This window comes from Carassius auratus, chromosome 18 (genome assembly GCF_003368295.1).
Source record: "Carassius auratus strain Wakin chromosome 18, ASM336829v1, whole genome shotgun sequence".
Classification (NCBI taxonomy): domain Eukaryota; kingdom Metazoa; phylum Chordata; class Actinopteri; order Cypriniformes; family Cyprinidae; genus Carassius; species Carassius auratus.
In genome coordinates this window covers 20,326,224-20,352,159 of record NC_039260.1, presented here as the reverse complement: position 1 = coordinate 20,352,159, position 25,936 = coordinate 20,326,224, and the positions used below count along the sequence as shown (strand labels likewise).

The following is a 25,936-nucleotide window of genomic DNA, read 5'->3' as shown; positions in this document are numbered from 1 at the left end:
TATTATAGCTCCACCCACGACACGCCTCCAGGAGCTCGGCTTTTTCCGGAAAGAGTCAGAAAGCTGTATTTTTCTTTTATGAATATGATAAAACTAAAGACTTTTTGGATATATGAAGGATGCAGTACTACTCTTTAGGTACCCAAGATTAACATGAGATTAGGTGAAACGTAAAATCTTTGAAAGCATCAAGTCAAATGAAATGGAAATTACCCCATTACACACTATTGATTCACTCTATTGCATGCCAAACATATCAGTTTAAAAGCTTTCTGTCTTTTTTTCGTATTGGAGTTACACATTCTTGAAGGATTTTACTTATAATGACACTACAAGGGTATTTAATTTAACTAATTTAATGCATAAACCAACTGGATGACCTACTACAAGCACAGTGTCAGTTCTCAATCGATTTCTTTCTTGCAAACACAAACCAAGATAATCATTAACCACACAACACATTAAAATTACCTAATATTTTATCTGAAAATAAGTAAGGTTCAGTCGATGCCTAAAGACAAAACACTGGAAAACAATAGCAAAGAAGCATGACCTTTAAAATGCAGTAATCTGAATGATAAATCAATATCACAAAAGTTCTCAAAATGTCCCTTTAGATTACATTTAAATAATTATTACTAACATCTTGAAGCAAATGCATCTTTGCAAACATAAGTGTATTTATTCTTTTCATTGCAAAATATGCACGTGTCAGGGTGCAACTAACACACTCACTGTTGTTCTGATGAGATTATGCCAACTAGCAACATCCCATAGGTGTGTGGGTTACAGTTTTAGCAGTTTAAGCAAAGCAGTGGTAACACTTTTCAAGCAGTAAACATATATGTAAATAAAGGTTTATAAATTATTATAGCAATCGTTTCACATCAAGCATGCAATTAATTGCAAATTAAATCATGGACACTAATGTAAAGTGTGATCAGGCATTTTATATTCCCATTAGAAAGACACAGGCTAGTTTTCACATCTAATTAAAAAGATTTTGAATAACAGTAACACTTAATTTTGCTGTAGAGTATATGCATCATGGGTTACATTTAGACAAGGTTCATATTACAATAGACTTCAGTCTAAAAGATGAAGTATTTAAATGGTTTTGATGCATGGGTGAAATGTAAATAATTGTATTAAAATTGTGTCATCAAAATGTACATTTTTTAAAGTGAAGGCTGACATGTTGTTTTATATTTTGTAATTCCCATTATCAATGAAAATGTTATTAGATGGCCAAAATAATGCTTTGTTATTTTCTTTTTACAGTTCCACTGTACTAAATTTAGCTGAAAACTCTCAAAATGTCAAAGCTTTCAGTCAGGTTTCAAGTGTGACAACTTACCTCCAGAAAGTGTGACCATATATTATGTCCTGCTGGGGAATGTTCTAAATCAACCTATTTTCTTTCTTTCTTTTTTTTAAATTAACAGCCCATATGTCATGATTCATATCATGATTTTAACATTTGTGACAAAGAGACTGACTTTCAAAACCAAGACAGTTCCAATATTAGCAGGAGTAATATGAAACTTTGCTGAAATCCTTAATGCAGGAATTGGAGTGTTTGGTTGTAGGCAAGCGGTGTAACAGCAGCGCTGACCTTCTCAATACGCCACGGAGAATACGCGAGCAATTTTAATACACAGTTTCATGCATTTAGGAAGCACAATTTGCAGGTACTGGACTCGGCACACAGCGCTTTCACCCTGCATCATGCATACGCGCAGAGGACACGAAAGATGGGACAAAGTTTGGCGCAGTGAGGTCACGCTAACCAAACTCCTGTTACAAACGCGCGTGCAGCCCGAGAATCGGACAATGAACCGCGAGCGAGACAGTGGAGGACTCGGAATGTGACCCATGGTCGCATGCATTTTCTGCTCTCACACATCCTCCCCGGGTCTGACCCCGGCACACGCACACACGCGAGACCCCCGTGCCCACCGGACACCAGTGGCTCGCGCCACCGGCTCATCTCTGGACGTTTAACAGGAGGATCTATTTTTGCCATCCGATGTCACAACAAATTAAGAGATCTGGATTGGGCGACGTGCCCTGTCTTTGTTCCGTTCTTCAAATAACGTTCGGTGTTCTGCCGTTGCACACATTAAAACAGCAAATGACACCTTTTGTTACCCCAATATTATTTGAATGATTCATTATAATCATCAAAGTCGTTATATATACGCTTTAACATACGCATAAATGCACATTGCAGCTACTATCTCTCCCACTGTTTAGGGGTCTCAGACGCAGACACAATGATGGAGCACTCCAAAATAAAGGTTCTTCTTGAGACCCGTTTTGGTTACACCGGGTTTGAGTATTTCGAGATTAAAACAGACATTTAATGTGTTCATCACATTGCTTTCTGGGTTTATTAAAGCACCAGAAAATGATGGTTTCCCAAAGAACTAGTGAAAATAAGTTCTCCATTGAACTTAAAAAAGCCGATATTAGACTATGAAACCATTTTTTATTCTTACTGGAACCTTTATTTTCAAGAGTTGTCTGTCTGAAGGGTGTAACTCCTCAGAGCCCCAAAACTAAAAGCATCTGGGTTAGATTTACTCAAGTGGGTGGGGGTCTTGTTATAAACTGTACTTCTTACCAAGCTTGGGTTAAATTCGTTAAATTCATGCCTTCGTTTTGAAGACTTTATCCACTGCTTAAACTTATTTGACATTGATAAAGCTGAACAATATGCTACTAATACTGTAATACAGACGAACAACTTAGACTTCCAAAATCATACCACACTGTAAAGGAATAAAGAATCGGTTTACTTACAAAGAAATAAGGAGCGGTATGTTGCAGACATCACGAATCCTGGAAGTCCTTTGTAAAAATGAAAATGGAAACAATGCGCCCAGTTTCCTTCACTGTTCTTCACGCGGAATCACAAAATCTGTAGTAGTATATATAGCAGAAGTATTTTAGAAGAAAAATGGATCAGCAGTCTGTTAGGAGACGAGCACAAGGACAGCATAGCTGGACATGCTGAAAGACGAATCCATCATCAAGGACTAGAACATCATCTCCACGTTTCCATCGGTTTCACCGTCAAATCATCAAAGTTCTCGTTCTCTCTGACGGAGGACGCGCGTCTCAGGTTACCGTTGCGCGGCGTCCTCTCTCTCTCTCTCTCTCTCTCTCTCTCTCTCTCTCTCTCTCTCTCTCTCTCTCTCTCCCTCCCTCCCTTCCTATTTCAAGTCTGTGGCCGATGCAGAAGAATGCACAGCGCGTGTGGATGCTGAAGGATGGAGACCTCTAGAGTCTGAAGCACACTCGCGCCGTCTGGATGGAGAGGAGCACGGCACATGTGCTCTGATGGAAGCGGATGCAAAAAGCCTCAGTGTAAGAACAGCATGTTAATTAACAAGAGTTCTACTGCAAGCACGACACGCCACATTTAATATTTAACAATATGTCACGTTTTTTTATTTATTTATATAAAATAGTCTGTTATAAAAGCGTCTAATAATAATAATAATAACAATAATAATGAAAAGAAGAATCAGGACAATTACTGGTAAATGGCTCTGCATATTTAATAGCTACAATTACAGTAAAGTTCATATCTAACATTATGCTCACAGTTCTTTATGTGAGTAGTTATAATATATAGTTTTGTTGAAATGGATATTTCAAAATGCAAGGATATATTTGATTTAGCATAACATTTTATTTTATAAATGTGCTTAATAATAAAAGGATGTCTATGAATGTATGAATGAATCCATAAATAAAAAAATAAAAATAAAAATAATAAAAAAATAAAATAAATAAATTGTTTGGAAACTTACTTTTAAATGGATGTGTATGTAATTAAATTATATCACTAATCACATTTTTTTATGTCATATTGTACAGTTATATATATATATACATATATACATATATATATACAGTGGGGCTCGAAAGTTTGGGCATCCCTTGCAGAATCTGTGAAAATATGAGTAATTTTCAAAAAATAAGAGAGATCATACTAAATGCATGTTATATTTTATTTAGTACTGTCCTGAGTAAGATATTGTACATAAAAGATATTAACATTTAGTCCACAAGACAAAAAAATTGCTGAAATTATTAAAATAACCCCACTCAAAAGTTTGGGAACCCTTGGTTCTTAGTACTGTGTTCTGTTACCTGATGATCCTCGACTGTCTTTCTGTTTTGTGATGGTTGTGCATGAGTCCCTTGTTTGTTCTGAACAGTTAAACTGAGCAGTGTTCTTCAGAAAAATCCTTAAGGTCCTGCAGATTCTACAGTTTTCCAGCATCTTTGCATATGAACTAATCTTCCTCATTTTTGGTTCCGCCCCGTCACAGTCACTCCGTGACACTCGCTTACGGTGGGGATTGTGGATGAGGAACCCAGCAATTTGGCCAGAATGCCAAGGTTTCAGAATGCCAATGATTGCATTGGATTTTAGATGTTCAGTAAAGTATGTAACATCATCATATGGAAAATATCCATGATCAACACAATTAGCATCAACATTTCACAATCAAGAGGCTGAAGATAGAAAAACAATTAAATAAGTAATTAAGTAATCAAGTACTTGTTTAGCACATGCATGTATGCAAAGCAACTTACATTTCACTTTTTCACACCATTGCTTGAGATCAACCAAACACTTTTTCAGGAAAATCAACATAAAATTGCTTACTTTTAGTCAGTGCATTTTAAGCTACAATAGAAAGTATTGTGAACAACAAAACGTTACTCATGAGTTACTCATGACACCTGTTATAGCAAAAACATGTATAAATGAGCAATATGATGCAATTTTCTCTACAGTTGTATTTTTGTAATAATATGCAATATTTCCATATTATTTTGTAGTGATGTAATAATCAGTTACAGTTCATGAAGCACATGATTAAAATGAATTTAAATATAATCCAGGTGTGATCTGTATTGAAATAGCTTACCACACTGCCACGCTCTCTTTAAGGCAGTTTGGGCTTGTGATTTATTTGTTCTGTTTCTATGAGGATGAAGTTAGAGGGTTTGAGGAAGAACAGGCCTAGAAAGGCAAACAAGCCACACGGAGAGAAGGCAGCAGTGGTGTTCATGTCTCAAGGCACATAGACAGCTCTGGTCTCTTAAAATAAATTACCAGCACTGCAAAAGTCCTGAACTTCCTCATCTGTCCTACACATAAAAGCACATACATATGCACCCAAATACACATATGAATACACACATGGTTGTTTTTCGACCTTCCCTCACTGATCTGCTGAGGATTGTCCTTCATCTGGCCATTATCCACAGAATAACTGCTAGGAGTATCATCACATATCACAAGTATCTATTTTGGCATCTACTTCTGTGTCCTGATTTAACATAAACACCAAAGGCTATTTTTTTTTTTTTAAGCTCTTGTCTTAGGGGACGTTATTTTGAAAAGGATTTACTTTGGTCTTTATAGGAAATTGTTTTCCATCTTCTTAATCACATCACTTCTATGAACAAACCAGTCTGTGATACATTCTGTGAAGTTCCCTTTTTTATTGTTTTATTTATTTTTAAGGTTTAAGGAATAAGAAGCCCGTTTCTGTTCTCTCCTTTCCCTTCAGGACTACGTATAATTTATTTATTTTTTTATTTTTTAACTACATAGAGACACACACAAAGGAATATTCTCTTTGGCAACTTTTTTTTGGTACTTTTAAGACAACTTTTGTTTTTGTGTGAAGGAAAGCATACTTGAGTTAACTTTACTTTTACCTTTTTTACATGTAGTTTTGTAATATTTTTAAAATATTCAAGGCAATGTTTGGGAGTAAAAGTAGCACTACTAACTTAAATTTACAGTTTACCTAAAAAAAGAAAATTTCGAAAACAATTACCCATACATGTCAATGTAATCCTATGAAAGCCAGTTTCCATTATGGATAATTAACTAACTAAATGACTAAATTAATTAATTAATTAATATAAATATAACTTATTATTATTATTTATCTCACAGTTGCAAGATATGTTGAATTGTGAAATTAAAAGTCAGAATTACTTTTTAATTCTGTATAATTAATTCTGTGGAAATGGAATTGCAATATATAAACTCTACATGTAAAAATGGTCAAAAATTGTCCGAATTTTGAGTGTATAGCCAACAATTCTGACTTACTTTTTTTCTTAGAATTACAAGAATATATTTTTAAATTCCATGTTTACATATTGAAATTGAAATCTTATATCTTAAGTCTTATATCTTAAATAGATATGTAATGCATAAAAATTTCTTATCACATTTATAGTGACTAGGGCTGCACAATTATGACAAAAATTGTAATTGTCAATTATTCCCTTGAGAACTGATAAACCTTTAGTGCTTTTCTATAGTATTAAGCATCAAATGTCAATTATACATCGGACTGGTTTCTTCTTTAAATTAATAATATATATATATATATATATATATATATATATATATATATATATATATATATATATATATATATATATATATATATATATCAATAAAAATTTGAATTTTATTATAATGTTATACTAAAACTAAAACAATGGAAATTATGGTATCCATAATTGTAATCGCAATTAGAAATTTGATTAATTGTGCAGCCCTAATAATGACCAAAATTATCACGGTTATCAATTATCACAATATTGTTAAAATGTGCTGTACATGCTTAAGAAGTACTGTCACATACAGTAAATCTTTTCACTAAGTTTACATTTAAAATTAACAAACAATAAACAATGCAATTACATTTTGTTTGCATAAACACTAAAACAATAACAGTACTAATGATGTCTGGATTTTGAATGACAACATGACTGACACAGTTTACCTAATAATAGCATGAACAAAATATAAAAAGTAAAGCTTTGAAAAATTTTCATAAAATGGTTAACCTCACATTTAAGCCTAAAATGATCATTGATAAATAAATGATTAAATGCAATCTATCTGCATAAATGCATAAATAATTCTAGATAGGATATCTGAAATGTTTAAAAGTGTAGAATCCACCTATGCTTGTTTTTCATCAGCCTTTTAAAATTTAAGCAGGACATGCAAATTGGGTCCGTTTTTGGCCAGGCAGAAACTGCTGCACACAAGCTAAAGGTGAATGTAAGTCTCTGTAAATCCACTCTCTGACAGCAGGTGTCACTTTTGGAACAGCAGGATTACAGCTGCTTCCCAAAACCAAAGCAGCATTGTGATTGAAACACTACTTTATGCAAGGGCTAATATACATCCAGCCAGTTCTCTCAGATGCGAAGTGGAAGGGTCTTTTATCAGCCTGAAGGGGTTTATCCTGAGATAACAACTGGCTGGATGTACATTATTCGACTTATTACATGGCTACTTGCCACATAAGTAAATAATTAGGGAGCTAGATGATGCAGTGTCTCGTTCCCTACTGGGGGAACCATGGTTACATAACCTGAGACATTCCCTTTCAAGGGAACTTCGAACTGCGTCCTCTCGGGGTCGCTATGGGGAACAGTATACCCATGCCACCATGCTGAGGACTATGCAGACCAGAATCATGGCGAACACTAAGTACCAACTCTACCATTTCCATGGGAGTAGCCCCTGGGACGTTTAGAAGGCTGTCTGTTGCAGTACCCCTTATGGCCAAAGGCCTAAGCTACATACCCAACTTAATTGTCAGCCTGGGGTAGAGCTGAAGGCTTTGAATCAGGAAAATTCATTTAAAGGGATATGGCTAAGAACTTAGCATTTTATACCAAGTCTTGCCTGTCACACAGGGTCTACCAAGCTTGCTGAAGGAGCTGTCTCAACAGATCTCTAGTAGCAACACCATGTTTAGATAGGTATCTGAGGATACATAGGTGGAGTGGCGACCAAGATGAACGGGGCTTTACCAACTCAAGAAAGGGCATGCAGCAACCGTGCAAAGCCCTCACCATATACAATTTTAGAAAGAACACAGAACACTAGCGTGCAAACTTACCACAGTGTGGATTTCAGAAAATGCCCAAAGACTTCGCATGCACATTTACCATAGCATGGATTTTCAAATACTGTTCTAAGGAGGGGCTCTCGTGGCACTTAAGAGCAGCTTATAGATGGAATGGTGCAGTATGTTTCAGAGTCATCAACTCGATCTGTGGAAATAATGCTGGAGCGCTCTGGGAAAAAACAGAGAACTCAGTCTCATATGAAAGGAGAACTCTGAATTCCCTTCCTGGAAAAGGGGAGCCCTGCTAAACTACCACAAGAATTGCCCAAATAGCCCCTCATGTGTATAAATAAATACACAGTGGCTGAATGGAGCCCAAGGAACCAAGGTCTAATCATCTCAAGAAAGGGAACAAGGTGGAGCGCATAACCTTACCATAAAGGATTTCAGAAAGTGTGCAGAGTCTTGTGTGCACACTTACCACCACTTATGTGGATTTAGCAAGTGCACAAAGTGTTCACGTGCACACTGACCACCATGTGGTTTTCAGAAAGTACACAGAGCTTATCATGTGTATCTAAAAGTTCCAAAGCATTGCAGAGGCGCTGAACTGCACGGGAGAGGCAAGCTCGAATTTTACAAACCTCTGGCGAGGGGAGCATCACCTGAGTCAGCACATTCAAGAAGACTAATGTAACTGGCACCTCCACTGCCTGCTGGATGTGACAGCACAACTAAGCAGCCAGGAGACCTCTCAGAGGAATCCAGGCCTGCTGTGCCAGGCCTGATGATCAAGGAGGCTCCCGCAGAAACCTGTGATCTCAGCTGCCTAATACCGGATGGCTGGTGCTGACGAGTGTTTAGTAAACACTGTAACTGAGCACTGCAAAGATAACTCATAGAGTTTATTAGTAGACACATAACCATCAGCAATCTAATACACACAGGTATATACAGAAAGGGATACATACTCACCCACTCTCCTGCGCTGGAGCCCCGCTCAAGGGGCGCCTCCTTTTAGTCGGGACCATCAGTAAGGTGGTTGCTATGAACATAGAACCAGCCAAAAACATTATAGATCCAGCATAGTAGACTGTTATGCGAGAGGTTTCCACCTAACCTCGATCAAGTGGAGAGCTGGTGGTTACAGGGAAATTAGGAATGGGAGGATAAAAGCATAAGTTAAAAATCCCTAAAGGGAACGAGTAGATACCTAGGTATCGCTCTGATTTAGACGAGAACGCTGCATCATCTGGATCACATCCCTTAGGTTCTGCTTACCTCCTCATGACCTGCGATTCCTTTTACACCTGCCCACAGGTGGGGGAGGAGCGTGTGTCACGAAACTAGCCTTATGTGACCGTCTTTGATCCTCAGATCGATACAGGCCAGGACCCCTATGTTGTTCGGGCTCAGAACTGGACCTACGTGGAACGAAGGGTCTGAGAGCAGCGAAGCACGCCTTCATCTCCCTGAACTTCTCCATCACCGTCTCAACGGAAATACCGAAAAGTTCAGAAGGCGAAACCTGAGCATTGAGAAGAAAGCCTTTTCTTTCTTCCCGATGTCTGCCAGGTTCATCCACAGATGCCTGCTTGGTAGCATGGAGAGAGATCCGTGGTGTGGTGCAGCTCGGCTACCTATCAGAAAAAAGGCCCTTGTCTCTATCCAGGTCTCTTTGCAGATCAGTCTGATATGATTGAAGCACCACCATTGTGTGTAAAAAAGCCACAGCTTGACCTGTTGCCGTGTATGCCTTGCCATTTAAGCCAGAAGTATTTCTTGAAGGGGCTTAAATGACAAGGAGGGAGATTATTAAGATATCTCCCCCGCAGAAAGAAAGCTCTTTCCACAGGGGGCATCCTCTCATAGCCGTTTTCGTGCATTGCCTCAATGTCAGCACATTTTTTACTCTTATGCCGAAACTGATGAATGCGAGAGGAAAACAGCCTCTTTCATTTCTTTTCAATCTCAGTATGGAGATCAGGCAGAAATAGAAGGCTCAGCCTCAGGTTCTTCACCATCCTCAAATATCTCCTGCTTTTCCTGGGTAAAATCCCAGCAGAGCACTAACCTCAGTATCAGAAAGTGTTAAAGATATAACATCATCCTCGAGGCTCTCTCTCGTCTGCCGCCGATGAGCACAAAAGGGAAAGTCCCTCTCTAAACCACTCAGACAGATCCACCTGTGATTCTCATGAGCTCATTCTCCTCCGTGCCTCAGCACCGGTGGGTCCTGAACCACGGGAAGCAGATGGCTGCCTTCTTTTCATTTTCTTCCTCAGAAAGAGAGACCAACGAAAGCAAAGCTTTTTCATTGAAAAAACGATCACAATGCACGCAGATTACCTCCTCAAAGACATCGCGTGCGTGCTCAGAACCCAAACAAATGACGCAAAGATCGTGTGTGTCATTGGGTGTCAAATAACACCACACATTGTCTAAACCCTTGCTAGTAGTCGCCATGATAGACGGAGAAAGATCGCTCTTACCAGTTATTTCAGATGCACGCTTCAAAGAAAACAGTCAGTGAAGACGAAGAAGAGAATGACGTGTTCTCCCGATGCCTGTTTATAGTCGCGCGGGTAGTGACGTTAGAGGCTGTCGCCGGCCAACCTGTTTTTTTTCAATGTATGCTTCAGAGATGGGTCACGATGATGTGTTCCCCATAGCGACTCCTAGAGGATGCAGTTCGAAGTTCCCTTGAAAGGGAACTGTGCTTTATGCTGGATAGTATTTATTTATCCTTAGCTGTTCAAATCATGGTAATCGAATACAGTTTTTACGTTAATTAAAATATGAAACAGTAATATTAACAGTTGGGATTTTTATCATGATATATTACACGTATCTGTGGAATACTTGATTCTGACTGGTCAGTTGTGACATTCCGAGATATTTTATCTCTAGATAACAACCTGTAAAAGCTAATAACACAGGCTCATCTGGGTAACAGCAGTCGGCTCAGCTCAGCAATTAATCTGTAATTGATTATAATAGAACTAACAAACTGGTAAGGATTTAAATTAAAAATAAGGAAATCGTTTTCATCTTAATTCTTTTATTGCCTTAATTATTTGTGTGGTGAAATGTTTTGTAATAAGTGGCTTGCCTGTACAGTTTCCCTTAAAAATCTGTCTAGTTTGACTTTGTCACTTGCTCGCAACTGCTGGCTATACGGAAGCTTTGCGTTCATATATTTCAACTCAATTCAGTATTTCACGTCTAATTATTTACTTATGTGGCAAGTAGCCATGTAATAAGCAGGATAAAAAAAAAAAATGCTTCGCGCTGGGGTCCTGATCATCCTGTTGGGGTTTATTTTGAGAGATTAACCACCTGGATGTAAATTATCCCCTACCTATCGTCAAACCAGTAATTGTTCCATCCCTAATTTTAAATCCTGTATCTTAAATTTAAAGTCAAATTGTGAGATGCAAAAAAAAAAAAAGTATATTCTGTGGCCGAAACAGGTTCAATAAAATAGATTATTTATTATTATTATTATTATTATTATTGTGTGAAAATATATTAGTTTCTGAGATTTTATAGATTTTAAAGTTACAAGCTACATATTGCAAAAAATAAATAAAATAATTATATATATATATATATATATATATATATATATATATATATATATATATATATATATATATATATATATATATATATATATATATATATATATATATATGTGTGTGTGTGTGCTGTGCATTAGAATGTAATTAGCTTCTGACTTGAATATGTGAATAGCCTAAATATTTATTTAGGCTGTGTCTTTAGAATTTGTATATATTACTGTATTTCTATTTTTATTATTATTATTTTTTTTATTATTATTATTATTATTTTTGCGTTAATCGATTGCAAACGAATTGCATTATTTATGTCAGGCTGCTTTCAACAACTAAACAACTCTAAAACATAACCAACTAAAGGGCTACTACAAAACCAAAGTCTTGGGTTATCTTGCCTCGAGGAAAAGCCGTAAAACAAAAACTGAAAATGGTGCAAGGCTCAAAATGAAGGAGCGATATTAGGGTGTTGGGTGGTTTGGCCTTTGCACTTGATGTAGCATCTGAATGCAGATGGTCACACAGATGGTTGATATTTATATCGCAGGTCCCAAAAAACCATCCGGGTGGAAAGAGCTTTATAAAACTGATTGGTTTGGAAAACAATGTGCCACACTGTAGCACTAAACAATGACTCTGGCCTTCTGTCTATCTAAAAACACATGCAAGATGACTTGTGAGTGTGCTTTTCTAACTTAAGGCTTTGGAGAAAACTCTTCGTCAGTCAGTAACTCTTTCCATGCATGAAAATATAATCCTTCCTAAGTGCAATGGGAATGATTTTTTTTAAAGTCCCAGGCATCTATTTTAGTTTACAGTATTTTACTTATGTCACGAGCGGCTCCACAATGCTAATTCTGAGTTGTGTGCATACTGTCAGCATCCATTCGAGCCACGGCGAAGACTTCCTGTCTCCTCCAGCACGCACACACCTCTCTCCGTGACATCTTTCAGAGACGTGTGAGCATTATTCTGACAAGAAAACCAAAAGAGACACATTTGCACTGAGGGAAGGAGAATGCATGTCTTTGGTGACCTCTGGGAGGGAGACAAAGTTAAAAGGCTTCTGAAGAAACAATATGGACGGAAAAGTCTCTAGAAGTCTATTTTTAGGCACCGCTGGGATCTTTTGGCCTAAGAATTTCACGGCTCATGGATCTTTTATAATTTAATGAACGGGGGCCCTCTGAGATTTATGGACGTAGGCTCAAGGCCTCAGTGGCCACATGGCTTATTGATCCACATCATTTTGTTTGTTTATGGATCAGCAAAGCGCATTCCCATTCATTTTAATATAGCAGGCTCTGGGTCACCACACATTTGCATCCAGCACCTTTTAATCTAATATAAAATTAATTACTTTTCATGTCACCAGTATCATGTTATGCATCAGTATACTTCATTTAGTAAAGAGGAAAATTTTGTGTTGAGGAAATGTCATGTGACCCACCAAGTGAAAGATTTGCATGTTGCACGTTTAGATTTATTTTGTGCGAATAATAAACATAATTAATAACACAATTTAAATGTTTTACAATAAATACACTGTCACATTTTAATATAATAATAAAAATCTATTATTTCTACCTTTTCTAACAACGTAGTTATAGGTCAACAGGTCAACCAGTATTCCTTGAAATAAATCAGTACTCCTTTAGATAGATAGATAGATAGATAGATAGATAGATAGATAGATAGATAGATAGATAGATAGATAGATAGATAGATAGATAGATAGTTTTATTGCATCATCTAAAATACAAATAAATAAGCTTTCCTTGATGTATGGTTTGTTACGATCAGACAATATTTGGCTGAGATAAAACTATTTGAAAATCTGGAATCTGACGGTGCAAAAAGAAAATCTAATAATTGAGAAAATCGCCTTTAAAGTTATCCACATGAAGTTCTTAGCAATGCATATTGCTTATCAAAAATTAAGCTTTGATACATTTACAAAACATATTCCATGGACCATGATCTTTACTTAATGTCTAATGATTTTTGGCATAAAAGAAAAATCAATATTTTTTACACATACAATGTTGGCTATTGCTACAAATATACCCAAACGACTAATGACTGCTTGAACTATATGTAGTTCTTTTTATTCATAGATGTAAAATATACTTTAATTTTAGTATTTTAGCTGTATATAGCTGATACATTTTCTCAATTTGCTTCCAAAAAATTGGCAAAGGCAGACAAAAAATAATAATAATTTTGGATGTTGAAGGTAGTGATGAGCACAAGAGAAGCAAATGGTTTATTTTTATGGTGGATCATCGACTTTAAATCTAACTTTGATAAAAAGAGGAGTGGAAATGTCAGATCTATTCTATAATAGACACACAGACATCAAAGGCCCACCTTGTGCTTTCATTTCCTTTTATTCAGGGCTGATTCCCATTACTACACGGAGAGAGAGAAAGAGTCCGGGAGGCTGGGATTTATGATGATAAGGAGTAAGGAAGAAAAAAAGGTCCTGGCAGATGAAGCATTTGAAATGGACCACGGAAAAGCGATGCCAAATAAAATCAGGTTTAGATATTCTGGCAGACTTTGTCTTTATTTCTGATGTACAGAAAATAAAGATACTTTGAGTAAGAGGCAGAAAAACTTCAAATGTGCTTTTAAAGGATGGACAGCAGCATCAGATTTATAGCAAATCCAAATTCTTATTCACAGTATAGAAAAATAGTTCAATAGTCAATACTCAGGAAAGGACTTTTGTAGCTAACTTATATAGAAAGCATATTGAACTATTTTTAAAGAGCTTTATATTCATGTATATCAAACCACTATATCATATTCAGTGTATTCACTTTACATTTAGCCCATGTATTATTCATAAAGTGGTACCCACAACCTATCTGAAATAGAAAAAGGTGAATATTCATGAAGTTCATGAGAATATTCTCCACCACCTTCTAGTTTGCACACTCTTTACATTCCTTCTACAGAACCTGATGGTGGACAGCCTGCTTCAGCACGCTGAGACTACAGAGACACTAATAAGATGAGATCAACTGAGACTGTGGCCAAATTGAGTTCACTGAAGACCCTCCACCAACCCCCAACTCCAGCCCTGAGCAGATGCAAACCAGTGCTCTTCCCGTCCTCTGTAGATGTCCTGTTGGAGTTCATCCATGAGTAGATTAATCACAGCCAATAACATTCAGGTTTCCAACCCTGCTCAAATAAACCCAGCGTATGGGGGTAATTGGGAAAATGGAAGCTTTTATTCCAATATAAGGACTTTTGAGCAGCAATGGCGACAGACTGCACAGCTTAGACTACTTTATTGAACCGAATGAATGACTAAATTAATTAGCTGATTAGCCTTGGATTTAGATGCAAATTGAACACATTGATTCCTTAGCTGGTGTGTTGATAAGGAAAAGAGTTGGAGAGAATTCTGCCAAATCCTCTTTCAGTTATAAAGCATTTCTGTCCCTTATGAATACGTTTACTGATGAGAGTGACCCTGGTTATGTTAATTAAAATCTGTTAATCTTTAAATCACAGATGGCAGCATACATGCAGAATTTACACTTCTGAACACTCTTAAAGAATAAAGTTCAAATGAGGGATGGAGCAGAAGAACCAATTTTTAATTCTATAAATTAATTGTTCTAAATGTTGCTTAGTGTGAAGGTTTTAATAATCTAAAAAAAAAAACTTTTCCCACTCTTAACGAGGTCATGAGGTGAGAAATCCAATTTCCCTTGATTTTTTGACACATAACAGGTCAATGTACTATAAAAACACCCTGTACGTTTCAGAACTCAAAATGTTCTTTATCTCAAAAGCAGCTTTTATTGAAACCAAGTTGAAAAATTCTGCTCTTAGAATTCATCACGTTATGACATAATAACAAAAGACCAGCTCTGCAGAAAAAGATCAATGCCTACATTTACATTATTGCCTTGTTAGCCCTGCCAACTGATTTGCATATGTAGTATTTGAGAGCAGTTGTTTTAAAATGTAAAAAGTGACCCTGTTATTTATTTATTTTTGCTTTTTAAATTGACGTGACCCATATATTCATCAATTTACATGCAGCAAGTAAAGCATATCTATCTATCTATCTATCTATCTATCTATCTATCTATCTATCTATCTATCTATCTATCTATCTATCTATCTATCTATCTATCCACTGTATGTATATATATATATATATATATATATATATATATATATATATATATATATATATATATATATATATATATATATATATATATATATATATATATATCAATGTGGGTGCTTCTGAAGTTAATGAGGGTGCTATAGCCTTCATGGACATCTACTCTGACATATAATATTTTGTCCAATCCATTATTATGGTTATCACTATGTCAATCACTATGTCGATTTCGAGGGGGGATACTCCATTTATATGGGGATGCCTCTCCCGAAACTTTGCATTGTGTACGCTACGTGAAATGTTGTTTTTGAAAAACAAAACATGAAGCAGCATGAAAAACAAAACCAACAAAGAGCAGAAAGAGTGCAAACTTTATAATAGCTTTATAATGAAGCTGTTGCTCATTTCAGTTTATTGTGATCTCTGAAAATTCTGTTATAATCAATCAATCTCAGAAATTAGCAGATATGTCTGTGATTGGTTACAATGTTCAATGCTTCAAAAAGACATTGTAAATAGAAACCTTCGATGCTCTCCAGAGCTCAAAAAAACAAATATACATTCAAGTCCGCTTTGAGGTGGCTCCCGCTTACAATTTTGTTGTTTATGTATTATTTTTATTTTGTTAGTAAAGTTTGTCAGTGTCTGCATCCTTCTTCTCTGAGTTTTGAAATTTGTTACATACATATATACATTTTCCTGAAATCATCCTGTTGATACATTTTTTTTTTATGTCAAGCAACCCAGGATTTGAAAACCACAGTACTAGAGAGACACAAGCACTCTATTACGCCATCAAAAAAACAAACAAACATAGATATTGCCCAAAGATTATGTCATTGCAGCGTCCATCTATTACTTTAATATGCAAAACTTTAATATATGTTTACTTTGTCTTGAGTGTGCCCCACCTCTGTTCTGCAGAGAGGGTCAAAAAAGCATATTTTATTATTATTTATTTTTTTAATGAAAAAACAAACAAACAGAGAATACTATAAAATAATAATAATAATAATAATAATAATAATAATAATAATAATAATAATAATAATTTCCTTTATTGGCATTGATGGTTCCATGAATACACTTTAAAATCCATGAACGCTTTCCATTGCACTAAATGTTCTTTATAGTGCCAAATGGCTCTTAAGATTATTAAAAATTTCTTCACAATAAATAAAAAGGTTCTTTTAAAATCTGATGACTGAAAGGCTCTTTTTGGAACCTAAAACTATTCTTCTGACATTGCTGCAAAAACCACTGTTGGGAACCTTTGTTTTAAACAGTGTATAAACAACATTTTGTGAAACAGAAAGATTCCCTGGATTTTAAAGTTTTTTTTTTTAATGAACCACAGATGCCTATATGTTTATTTATTTATTTAGGATTTTTTTTTTTAACTATGTGAGATTGCAGAAGGAAGGAAAAGCCTCTAAAGCATCAATTCAGCGTTGGAGGGCAAGCTCGAGCACAACCAATAGTTTTGGGTTGTCAGTCATGTCATGAATCAAATAGCTAAATGAACCATCCAGCCTTGACCAGAGAATAAGGTGTCTGTGATTTACACACTAACCAGGTGGTTCAGTCCGGTCTACAAAACCTTGCATAATTTATAGCTTTGAATAAGCAAATTAACTTGGCAAAAACTATACTGAAATGGAAGAAAATTGGCAGAGTAGTTATTTAAGGCCATGAGGGTTTCCTCATGCAATTTAGCTGAAGGGGACAGTTCAGACGGCAGTTGCCTCTGCCCTGAAGCCTTTCTCTGGGGTCATTGGGAATCACCTGTCCATGTCGTCTCTTTCTCGTTTAAACTAGCACAGGCAGCACTTTTCTTTACCGCCACGTCTGAACCATCAGCATCAGCGAGGTTAAAGGTGAGATTGCATTTCTAAGAGTTTCGACCCTGTGCACAACGGCACTGTGATAAGCCAGGCAGAAAGGGGCAGCTTTCAATTTATGGGAGTGAAGAAAGATGAGAAGACTCATATCTCTGTGTGTAAAGACTCACGGTCACCAAGGATTTTAAGATAACTGTGAGGTTTGCCTTTGCTCACCTCACAATTCCAGCGGCAGGGGAAATGACATCATAGTATTCACTCATTTCAGCTACAGAGGACCATTGTATGTTGTAATGTATAACATTTTTTAATAATTTCCCAATTACAGCTAATAAAGAGATTAACTGTGAAGTGACTTTTTTGTATATTATTATATCTGAGCTTGTCTTGTCTTGTTAATCTGAAGTCATTTGCAGGTTGACTACCTGGAAAGTGTAATCATATCATGCTCTACACAGCAATTCTGAACATGTACAATGCTGAATTATTACATTTACATTACATTTACATTTATTCATTTAGCAGACGCTTTTATCCAAAGCGACTTACAGATGAAGACAGTGGAAGCAATCAAAAACAACAAAAAGAGCAATGATATATAAGTGCTATAACAAGTCTCAGTTAGGTTAACACAGTATATTTATATTTATATTTATTTTCTATATTTATATAGAATTATTATCATATAAATAATATATATCATTATTTTTATTTACTTTTTAATATTTTACTGACAGCATAATTATCTATGTATCTGACCAATGGTGGACAGAGGGAATGTTTGGAGAATCAGTTAAAATAGGCAATTCAGTTTTAAGACACTATAAGAAAATTTAGTAAAAATATGGCCCAATGTACAATGTTAATTTTCCATATTGGCATGCTTTACCTGCATTATGTGTATGAGTTTTAAGGTTCAAGGAAATGTAAGAAAACATACTTTTTTTTTTTTTTTTTACTATCTATTTTTACAGTGTAGTGAAGAATGGATAGAGTTAAGCCAGGCAAGGGCGTTCCTTTGACAAAAGAAGAGCGACAGCACATCAAAACCTCAACAGGATTAAAAGATGCTTTATCTCCAAACACTCACACAACTGCAGAGACTCATTAGACGGGCCTGCAGCGTATGATACCGAAGATTATACGATTTACATTCGCTCTTAATGAACGTACAGCAGAGCTGCTGTTTCACAATCCCCCTGTATGCTCAGCTTATTCTTGTGAAGTAAGAGCCAGTGCTGAGCTAAAAATAGATTTCCTCTAGTCTGGGGTTCAAGGAGCCACGAATTCCTTTCTGAAAATGCAGTCATCGGACAATTAAAGAGGATAGATTGGCTTTTTAGTGGAAATACCAAAGGTTGCTGGGTCTTTCCAGGCACAGACGATTTTCAAGGTTCACTATTTAACATTCTCAGCAGTCGTGTGTAGATTACGCTGGGAGTCCACAGTCTCCCCACAGGCTTCCAGCACTCACACATTAAAAAAAAAAAATTCAATAAATCCACCGTCGCTCACAGACTCTCCTGGAGACTGCATACAGATTATATCCACAGATAAAGCTGCATATGAACGATTTGTGACACTTGAATGTGAATCTGTCGACAGATAATTTGCGTGTAATTGGTTGTTTCAAAGGCTTTGTGCTGGAAAATAGCATAGGCGGTATTATTCGATGTCGGATGAATGATAATGGCAGGCTTCGCTCTTTCCAGCTCGATCGTCACACGAGTGTCTTCCTAAACGTGTCAGATTCCTGCGATATACATATTCGACAGCACTCTGTGACTAGAGAACGTGTTAAGGATATCAGATGGGAGAAAAACAATATTGTTAATCCTATTTTCGGATTATAACTGCTTTGATTTACAATCTCAAGACACAATCTGCCTCTTTTTTTTTTTTTCAGGGTGACCTTTGGATCTGGAACCAGTTTCATTTATCATCAGTGTAATAAATCTCTATAGATTTTCTTCATCTGTTAAGGAATTGTATACATTTTGGCACAATGGAGAGGTAAACCAAATCCCTTTGGTCCAAGGCCTTACTTACTCAAGCAGGCTCAAATACCATTTTTATTTACAGATTTAATTCCTCCATCTTTTAGTTATCTTAATGCATCAGTCTTTTTTGCCCGTTTTCACTCCGTAAAGCCTCAGAACTTTCTTGACAGAATGTTTTTTTTTTTTTTTCTCTCTCTCTGGAGCTTCATGCATTTCACCACTCCCTTTTGTAAAACTGAAATCAAACTCTTTGCCTCTAAACTCTTAAAAATAACGGTTCCATAGGGTTTTTACAACAATTCCATAGAAAAACCTGCTTTGGTTCCTCCGAGATCCTTTCAGTGAACAGTTCTTAAACTAACCATTATGTTTTTCTTAGTCTAAACAATATTTTAATAATTTAAAGAACTATAAAGAACCTTCCAAAAGATTCAATGGATGTTAAAGTTACTTTATTGAACCATCAATGCCAATAAAGAACTTTTATTTTTAGCAGTGTAGCGGATAAACATGTCGGCTTTGCATGCATGTTTTCCAGTCGGAATATGGCAATAGTACGGAAAAGAAAACTGGGGAGGATAGCTCTCCAGGCTGCATAAATTGAGGCAAGAGCCTCTAAAGACATGTGATGGAAAGAGAAGAGCTTGCATGCTGAAATCCAGCACTCATTTAAGTGGAGCTCTCCTGCTGGGATCTGAAAGCACTCTTTGAGAAACTGTTGAAAGAGCTAAGTCTTGTTCTACTTTAATGATTCTCATGATTTTCCAAAGAAAGTGAAAATAAAAGCCTGTTCGAAACCAGCCCTTAAATCAGAATTGCAAAGTTGTTATTGTAGGTCTAATTCGTTACTGCATCATCGATACCACAAGGCTTATATATTTTACAAATAAGCAAAAATGCCAATTAATACATTGGATTTAACTTGAAATGCTGAGATAGAAATACTAAAGCAGTATTTTATTGCATACTTCAAGAATCTTTATTGTATTTACAGCATATAAATAAATAAATACAGTAATCATTTCATCATGGTAAGTTCAAAATTTCATATTTAATTCACTGTGTTTCTTTGTGAAATTTAACCACAATTTCTGAGTGTTTGTGTGTGTATTTTGAGTAAACCTGTAAATTATTTACTTAACAAATAAAATATACTTTATCTTATAGAGAAATGATCTTAAATAGTGGTAATACGCCATTGTGATTTTGTTTTGCACAAAACTTTTTTGGGGGTTTTTCTGCCCAGTTTCTTCTGATATTGCTTTAGAAGCCCACTCCAGGATAGCATCCTAGAAACACTGCTCAGTACGAAGCCTCGGCTCATCCCGCTGGGCTAGAAACTCCATCAGCCACTCACGCTTGGGTTTCATAAAATACAAATGACATCTCCGCATGCCAGCAGACACAGAGCGTTACGAGAGCAGACCACTCTCATTAAACGCTCGCCGTCTCTTTGCTCATTACTCACATCAGAGGAAAACAGTGCTGTGCTCAGACGCTCTGCTTTGTGTGTTTTGTCATGTATACTCTAAAACTTCATATATTGGCTAAGAGAAGCTACTTTCTTACAAGTGAGTATTGCTACTTTGGAGATTTTGTTTTAATAGCATGCTTAAACTGTGTATGAGTTATTACTTTATAAATTTAGTATTTGTTTTTGCTGTATACACTACCACTCAGAAGTTTGGAATCATTATTAAGATTTTTTTTTATGTTTTTGAAAGAAATCTCTTACCCCCAAAGTGTTTATTTAATAAAAGTTTTAAAAGTAAAAACAGATGTATTGTGATATGTACAAATTTAAGATTCTGTTCAGTGTTCAGTGTGAGTAGCAAACCAGCATATTAGAATTATTTTTAAAGAATCATGTGACACTGAAAACTGAAGTAATGATTCTGAAAAATCAGCTTTGGTTTGCATTGGTTTCACTTTATTTGGATTGTCCCTTTAACACATTCTTTTGACTGTGACTAACGTTGCACTCCTTGGTGAGCACAGGAGACCTCTAGAAACATCTTCATGATTCTAAACTTTAAGTGCATTATATGATGCCACAAACTCAGCACTAAGCACTCAGCTCAGGTGTCAACAGTATAGTATATTGTTCAAGTGTTACAAAACTCCTAAAGCGGTCTGCTTACAAGCTAAGATCATTTTCATACACAGCCATCACTCGTTGCAGATTTTCTATTTCAATGCAACCTCCTGTTCACCTGGCACACACGCACACACTTACACAAATGCTGATTTGTGGGCCTGCTAGGTGAGTGCTGGCCCTGTGCCAGCAATGCAGTCTCCCTCCAGCCTGGCTGAAGACTTCCTTTGCTACATAGTGAGTGATCGCTGGCTGCAGGCGCTCTCTACAGGAGAACAGCCAGGGTCTAAGACTGCCGTACCCTCCACTGTAGCAAAGAGACGTCAGCGGTTGCGGTTTCAGATTGTGTTTGAACAATACAGTCTCCAGGTTTTGTAAAGGAAAAGGCTTGTTGCTATATGTATCTATTGGTGCAGAGTGAGGGAAGCATAAGCGGCCATTTCCAATGCATTCTCTATGGGAGCTGAGCTCCAGGCTTATGAGGAGATTGTGGGATTGACACTGGAGTGCAGAAAGCTGTGAGAGCATCCAAAAGTTGTGAAATGCTAAACTTTAGGCAAATAAGAGGTGGAAAAACACCAGAAGATGCAAGCCAAGGTTATGACGTCTGCCAAAATGCAGTTTCTAGTGCATAAATTGCATATTTACTTCATATTATTTTTTATGTACCCAACTGATTGATCCCAAGCAGAGCTAGCTACAAAATTAAGAAACGAGTGAACAGGATGTTCACGCAACAGGCTGACACGCCACATGCTGTAGCCTTGACAACACAGCTAACTTCACAGACGCTCATGGTTGGCAGGGTGACCTCCAGCCCTACATCAAAACAACACGAAGAAAATGACATATGGGAAGTATAATTGTGCATGTCAAACTGCTAAAAATAACTGACTTAGTGAAGAACAATTATACCAGAGCTCGTAGTTTAGCTGGTGCTTTAATTGCTGCTGTCGCGCTGAAGTCCAGAAGTAGCACAGTGGATCTTTAATGCTAAATTAGGCAAATGTATTACTAATAAACACATTTAATCACTGGTTGGGTGACAACCTGTAATAAAAGTGTGCAAAAAGGAACATTTAGAACCAGTTCTAAGTTTTTAGCTTTAGCTCTTTAAAACTGGAGATATGTTAAAGTGGATCAGAGAATATTATTTGTTTTAAGAGCGAGGGGTGAGTTCAAATATTGCAGGACTGACAATTACTATAACAAACCAATTAAAACAACATCTGTTTGTTAGTAGATTTTACTTGCTTAATACTTTCACTTTCTTCAAAGTTGACCAAAGGTCACATGATTAGAGGTTTCAAAGAGTTTTGAGAACTTTACAGTTACACTGTCAGAATTGGGGAAGTCGAGATGTAACACCTGTAGTCTGGATAATAAAGCCAAACTATCCACAGGACATCTACACAAGCAGAACCATGTATTGAACAGAAAGCTGAAGACAGAGAGAATGAAAACAGCGAGGGAACACAAGAGGGAATAAACAAGGAGAATGGGAAGATGAATGAAGAGGACACACAGAACTGGAAACTAGCAGAATGAATCAATGAAATCAGACCTGCCTTAGAGGAAGAGAAACACATGTGGGGGTCTGAAGAAGAGAGGGAGAAAGGGATAGGAAAGAGTAAATAAAATGAAAGAAAGAATGAAGGAAGAAAGGGAAAGGAAAGTTAAAATTAAAGAAAAAAGGATAGAAAGGAGGAGGAGTAAATGAACAGAGAGGAAGGTAGGAAGTGCAGATGAAAAGGAAAGGAGGTATGGAAGAAAGGTAAAAAAGAAAAGGGAACAGGAAGGGAGGAAGGAAGTGAAAAGCAAAAGTAAGAATGCAATAAAGTAATGAAAGGAAGGAAATGAAAAGAAAAGTGAAACTCAAGGAAGGAAGAAAGGGAGAATGGGAAAAGGAAAGCAGGAAGGGAAAAGAAAAAAAGGAAAGAAGGAAGGGGGAAAATTTTAAAATTAAGAAAATATGGAACAAGGGAAGTGAAAAGGAAAAGTAAGAACTGAAGGAAAAGGAAATTAAAGAAAAAATTAATTCAATGAAGGAAGGAAGAGAGAATGGGTAAAGGAAACAAAGGAAGGAAATAAGGAAGGAAGGAAGCAAGGAAGGGGAAAATGAAGGAACAAAGGAAGTGAAAAGGAAAACAATAGTAAAGGAACAAAATGTGCAAATGAAAAGTAAGAAAGTGAAATAAAAAGGAGGGAAGGAAAATGAAACAAAAGGATAAATGAAATAAAGGAAGGAAGGAATTAGGAAGTGAAAAGTAAAAGAAAGAAAGGAAAAAAGAATGCAAGGACAGAAAAGGAAACAAAAGTAAAAAAGAAACTGTGAAGGAATGAAATGCAGAGGAAACAAAAAAGAAAAGGTATCGAGGTTAGTCGGGAAAATAAAGGGGTGGAAGTGAAAATAAAAAGTAAGAAAGGGAAAAATGAGAAGCAATGAGAATAAGAAAGGAAATATAATAACAGAATGAAGGAAAGAGAGGGAATTTGAAAAGGAAACTGAAGGAAAAGGAAAAGAAAGGAAAAATGAAACCCAAGAAAGGAAGGTGGGAAGGAAGGAAGTGAAAAGATAAAATAAAAACTAAACCCAAGAAAGACAGGATGTGTTAAACCAAAAGTACGAAAGAGAAATAGAAATGAAAGGAATGAAAATTAAACAAAGGAAAAAATCAATAAAGAAAGGGAGTAATTAGGTGAAAAGGACAAGTAAGGAGGGAAAAAGAAATGTAATGACGAAAAATAAAATGAAAGAAAACATTTAGGGAAGGAAGGAAGTGAACAAGAAGAGTATGAAAGAGAAAATGGAAGGAATGAAAATGAAACAAAAGGAAAAATTAAATAAAGAAAAGAAGGATGGAAAGAAGTGAAAAGGATAAATAAGGAGATAAAAATAAATGCAACAACAGAAAATTAAATAAAAGGAAAAATGTAATGCCAAGAAGGAAGGAAGAACAGAAAGAAGGAAAAGGCAAAGAAGAAGTGATGGAAGAAATAGCAAGGAACAAAAGTAAACAAGACAAGAAAAAAGAAAAGGAGTAATGACTATGATTGGCAGCAGAGAGTGATGTTAGCTGCAGAATAGTAGTACTAGAGAGAAATGAGAAGGAAGAATAGAGTTTAAAATGAGAGGAGAGGACAGACTGTTATTTCCACTCTCTGAAGTCCTGATACAGCCCAGAGAAGAAACATCACACCCCTGCAATACCACTGCAGTGTCATTGAGGACTATATATCATGGACTGGATGAATGAACTTTTTGCATGGGTCTTGCAAGAAGCTATTTAAAGGCTGAGCAGCGGCATTCATTTGCTTTGCAAACCTCAGCCCAACTCAAGCACATAGAGCAAAAGTCTTAAAATAGCTCCAAGCACAAGGCAGCTGCTTCAGGATTTTTTTTTTTTTTTTTTTTTTGTTTCTCTCTCTCTTGGTTCAAATATTTTTAGAAAGCAGCATTTTTACCATTGTTCAAATTTAAAACTCATAACTCTGCGCTGTTAGTGCTACATGCATGAATGACATCTAAAAATTGAGTAATGGTGAGCTGTTCTAATTGTGCAGTTTTTGCATGGTAGTTGATATCATAGAAACAATAAAGAAATGTCCTAGCAACATCCTGTCAATCACACACATCACCCCAGTCACCAGCTAGCAGTAACCTCCAAGAACATCCTAGCAACCACTTGTGTAAATATATATATATATTTATATATTATATATATATATATATATATATATATATATATATATATATATATATATATATATATATATATATCTGTAGGTGACAGTTCAATCTTTGATTATTAATCAGTGTTATTTAGTAGCTATCATATACTTTCAATACCACGACTTAGGTGCCCTTGAGCAAGGCATCGAACCCCCAACTGCTCCCCGGGCGCCGCACACAAATCAGGCAGAGAAAGAGGTGGTTATAGTGATATCAGAGTTTATTGCAGGACTTGAAAATGGATAGGAAGGCTGGTGAGAATCACAGTAAGTATTATGGTCCAAGGACTTTGACTGGTGGTGGAGAATGGCACAGGTATCCGGAACTAGAGATGGGGACCAGAAGACTGGGAGGAAATAAAGAGAGAAACACAAGAGGATCGTCTGGGGTACTGGAGATTAGCGCAAAAAACAGGTTCATGTAAATTTGGGTCTGGGTACTGTTCAGGGTAGTGAAAGGTTGACCAGACACCGAAGGACTGAAGTAAAGGTGGCTTTATACTCACACAGAGAGAGAGAGAAAATTAAGTATTATTCCATCATAGTCAATAAAATAAATTAAATATTTGTTATTAGATGTAATGGAATATATTAAATTGACATTTCTGTAGG

General features: G+C 36.3%; 1 protein-coding gene across 1 annotated transcript in view; it reads right to left on the bottom strand.

The window, feature by feature from the left end:
- The window catches only part of LOC113118626 (CXADR-like membrane protein), an 80,717-nt gene extending 77,534 nt beyond the window's left edge, over positions 1 to 3,183 (bottom strand). The window contains exon 1 of the mRNA XM_026287935.1: positions 2,806 to 3,183. Coding sequence (XP_026143720.1) covers positions 2,806 to 2,836 — 31 coding nt within the window. The 5' untranslated portion in view covers positions 2,837 to 3,183. The remainder of the gene's footprint in view (positions 1 to 2,805) is intronic.
- Between the last annotated feature and the right edge of the window lie 22,753 nt (positions 3,184 to 25,936).